Genomic DNA, 4,382 nt, shown 5'->3' with positions numbered 1-4,382 from the left:
AAGGGAATGTGTTCCCAGCTCCCTGCTGTAGGGGTTACTGTCCATGCTTCAGGTGCAAGCACACACATCTGGATAACCCTTGTCCAACCATTACTTTAGTCCCCCACAAGGGTCATGTTCCTTCCTACGCCACCCTAATGCTGTACAGGGGCTGGTCTCAGTGGCAGCCAACAGCATTTCTGTTCCTGGTTCCTCTTGTGGCTTTTGGAAGTGATTCGTTGGGCTGGTGTTGAAAGGCTCTGAAGTGTCTAAGGCTGCTGGGTGGCCCCTCAGGATACTTACAAACAGCGTTTACCTGAACAGGTCTTATGTGTGATTGTGAACATTCTGTATGGATGCACATGTTCATTCATCTGTCCACAGGTCTTTGGAATGAACCTACGTATTTCATTTTTAACCTGCCAGAGGGGAGACCAAGATGAGATCTCAGGCAGAAGTTCTTCCCTGTGAGGGTGCTGAGGTGCTGGCACAGGGTGCCCAGAGAAGCTGTGGCTGCCCCATCCCTGGCAGTGTTCAAGGACAGGTTGGACACCAGAGCAACCTACTCTAGTGGAAGGTGTCCCTGACTGTGGCAGGGGGGTGGAACTGTATGAGCTTTAAGGTCCTTTCCAACCGAACCGAAAACAATCTGTGCTTTCATGATTCTAAATCCATGTTCTTTACTTGTTAAAATCTTTGGAAGGGCTATACTGGCTATTTTCTCTCTCACTTTTTGTTATGTTTCCTGGTATTATCTAGAGAAAACCCATACAAGTATTTGGTTGATAATACCCTGACAGACAAGACTTTGTAGATGCCCTTTAAGTAACATTTACAGGTCCCAGTTTCCTTTTACTCAGCACCTATAATCTTAGTTCTTCAGAATATGCCCATCAGTGTCAGCTTTTATTTGCTCTCATAATCTGGAACCTTATGAGCAATTACTTAAAATACTAATTACAGGCAATCAGAAACCAGGATTCTTTATTTCAGAGGCATCCTATGAATCCATTTCTACAATACATCCCTTTCCCAACACAATATTTGCAATCAAGAGGATATACTGTGTCTTAGAAGTTGTAACAGCTCCATTTCTCACCAAGTTTTCCCTCTTCTGTTGTTTTATCTTCGGAGATAACCAGGTAAACAAGATGTCACAACACTGATCCGAGCTGCAGAAACCCCTCACCACCTCCAAGTGCTCATCATCAAGTGTTCATCATCACTCCACTTCTAAAGGACTTGTCTGTCTGTCCCCAGCCACTGTCACCGAAGCAGCTGCCCAGTGTCTCTTGTTCTTCCACAGGTCATTGCGCCTTGTCACTCTCAGAAGAGCTTAGGAAAGGAACACGATGATCCAAGTTGTTGTGTTCGCTCTGCTCCAGCATTATCCAAGGTCCTAGTGAGTTGTCACAGATCTGGGGAGATACTGTTGGAGGGAATTTAATCCATGGCTTGAAGAAACTCCCATTGCAAGTGCCACCACACACACTCCGAGGAGATGTTTTCCCTTTGCAGCAGGAGAATCTGCTGAGTCTCCTCAAAATTCAGTGTCATGAGCTCCCATTCACGATTGGGAAACGTCTAAAATGCCAAAGGCAACTTGACATATAAAAAGGGGATTTAGGGTGTGTGTGAGGAATTGTGAAAGCTAATAGTATAGCTGGGATTTCATCAAAACTGCTGCTTTCCGGGGAGCTTTGATTGGGAAGATCTGTATTTGGAATGATTGGGAACTACTAACAAAGGCTGAAACCTCAAGAAGGGGCTGCAGAAAAGTGCATTATTGTACAAGGTGGTTTGCAAGATGTCATAAAGATACAGGAGTCCACTTAGTCACTGCGACCAGTTCCAATGATTTTGTTCTTTTATTCTCTTCTCTATTGCAGGGTGTGTTTCTAGGCAGGCCCAAATATGGCAAAGCTCAACTGAGAATCTGTCAACAGCACTGTGCTGATGAACATAATAAATCGAGTTCCACCTTCACGCCCATGTGGCCCCAGCCCACCTCCAGGAGCGGATAAAAGGGAATGCCTGGAGCTGTGGAGCCAGAGAAGACTGTGCACACTTCTCTCTGCACTCATCCCACAGCAGCACAGCTCCATTGGACCTTCTGCTCCGCTTGGTTTTGACTCTGCTTAGAAGACCCAGCCATGTCTCGGCAGTCTGTCTGCAGAAGCTTTGGAGGCGGGAGTAAAAGGGGCTACAGCTCTTGTTCTGCCATTGGTGGTGGCTTTGGAGGAAGTGGAGGCAGAAGCAGGATCAGCTACAGCTCATACTCCTCATCCAGGGGAGGTGGAGGAGGTGGACAATGTGGAGGGTTTAGCAGCAGGAGCCTCCATAACATGGGTGGCAGCAGAAGAATTACTATGGGTGGAGGATATGGTGGTGGAGGATATGGAGGCAGAATGGGTGGCTTTGGTGGACAATGTGGAGGAGGAATGGGTGGCTTTGGTGGTGGAATGGGTGGCTTTGGTGGTGGAATGGGTGGTGGTGGAATGGGTGGCTTTGGTGGAGGAATGGGGGGTGGAGGAATGGGTGGCTTTGGTGGAGGAATGGGCGGTGGAGGAATGGGTGGTTTTGGTGGCCCTGGCTTCCCTGGGGGCATCCAACCGGTGCAAGTTGACTCAAGCCTCCTGCGGCCGGTCCATGTCGAGATTGACCCACAAATCCAGCAAGTGAAAAACCAGGAGAAGGAACAGATCAAGAGTCTTAATAACCAATTTGCCTCCTTCATTGACAAGGTGAGAGTGTAGGACCAGGCTTGGTCAGAGGTGGGAATTCTGAATGACTTTCCTCAGGTGTGGCAAGGGAACTTTTGTTTCTTTCCAACAAGGGTTTGTTGGAGTTTGCCTTAGCAGCAAGTTGATAGTAACGTTTTACTAAGTACTAGGGAACAATGGGCAAGGTTTGCACCTTCGTAGAGGATGAAAGGGAACATCTGCAGGACATTGTGTAGATTCTCTTGCCTTGTCATCTCTTCAGCCTAATTTCTAGTGATTCAGAGTAAAGTCATCCTTGTGCGTTCAGTTGCCCAAAGAGTTCTTATTATTGGACTTCTCCTGATGAAGCTTTGTTTTCAGAGATCTGATTCTATAAACTTCAGAGTCCCAAACACCTTTCCAATGCTCCAAAGTTCCAAAGAGAAAACAAAGAATTCCCTGTAAATGAATTTGTCTACAGTTAGGTAAAAAATGTACTGGTTTTCTTGACTTCACTACTGCAGAGATGACAGCAATGTCCAGACTGATGCTATGGGAAACAGGGATGCTGGTTTCCCTTGGTGACAACTTTTTGTCCCAAAGTGACAAGTTGATAATGACTCAAAGTTTAATAATGCTTGTCATGGCATTAGGAGCTTGGATGTGTGAATAAGGCATAATTGGGGATTTGGGAAGTGATTCCCTTGGTGTCCAGCATCAGCAGGTTTGATTTGGATGGTGTTCCTCACACATCCCTTGGTGGGCTTTCAGGTCCGCTTCCTGGAGCAACAGAACAAAGTCCTGGCCACCAAGTGGGAGCTGCTCCAGCAGCAAGGACCTTCAGGGCCAAGGAAGAACCTTGACACCATCTTTGAAAGCTACATCCAGAACCTGAGGAGGCAGCTGGATTCAATCCTGGGACAGAGGGGACAGCTTGAGTCAGAGCTGCAGAACATGCGGCAATATGTGGAGGAGTACAAGACCAAGTAAGTGCCCTGGCAGGCTCAGGAAGGAGCAAGCAGCAGCCTGGAGAACAGAACTTGGGCATTCCCATAGGCTTCCCACTGCTGAGGAGCTCTGGAGAAATGGGGCTGAGGGAAGAAGGATTCTGTGGTTGACCCATGAACAGTCCAATAGACTCATCTGATCTTGTCCCCTTCTACAGGTATGAAGAAGAAATCAACAGGCGCACTGCAGCTGAGAATGAGTTTGTGGTGCTCAAGAAGGTAAGTTACAGAGGCAGGAGGAGAGGAGGTGCAAAGATACTGGAAGAGGGAAGCAGGAAGACGGGCAGCTTCCAACAGGAGCATTGGCTGCCAACAGCTCTTCTGGGGTGGAATGAAGCTGATGTGATCTTTCCTTTAGGATGTGGACAATGCCTACATGACTAAAGTAGAGTTGGAAGCCAAGGTGGGAGCTCTGACCGACGAAATCAACTTCCTGAGATATATCTTTGAGGAGGTAAGAGCTCTCCCTTCCCCGGACTGGCTGTAGTTGTAATAACACGTATGGTGGCCGAAGACACTGTGATTTGACAGGGTTTCCATGTGGATTTGGTCTTGAGACTCACATGGGCTGCCTGTCTTGGTTGCAGGAACTGTCTCAGATGCAGACCATCAGCCGGGACCTGTCTGTGGTGGTGTCCATGGACAACAGCAGGAACCTGGATATGGACAGCATCATTGAGGAGGTCAGGCGCCA

At 47.7% G+C, this 4,382-nt stretch overlaps 1 protein-coding gene across 1 annotated transcript; it reads left to right on the top strand.

Annotated features, from left to right (window-relative positions):
* Nucleotides 1–2,132: 2,132 nt before the first annotated feature.
* LOC104399468 (keratin, type II cytoskeletal 5-like) lies at nucleotides 2,133–4,376 on the top strand (the record flags this gene model as incomplete). Its single annotated transcript, XM_010020282.1, has 5 exons — nucleotides 2,133–2,723; nucleotides 3,453–3,667; nucleotides 3,847–3,907; nucleotides 4,047–4,142; nucleotides 4,276–4,376. Coding segments are annotated over exons 1-5 (1,064 nt in total), but the record flags the coding sequence as incomplete, so codon positions are not given.
* Nucleotides 4,377–4,382: the final 6 nt, after the last annotated feature.

Source organism: Nestor notabilis, unplaced genomic scaffold, assembly GCF_000696875.1.
Source record: "Nestor notabilis isolate BGI_N333 unplaced genomic scaffold, ASM69687v1 scaffold888, whole genome shotgun sequence".
Taxonomy (NCBI): Eukaryota; Metazoa; Chordata; class Aves; order Psittaciformes; family Psittacidae; genus Nestor; species Nestor notabilis.
Note: the sequence above shows the minus strand (reverse complement) of the source record. Positions and strands in the feature narration are given on the sequence as shown.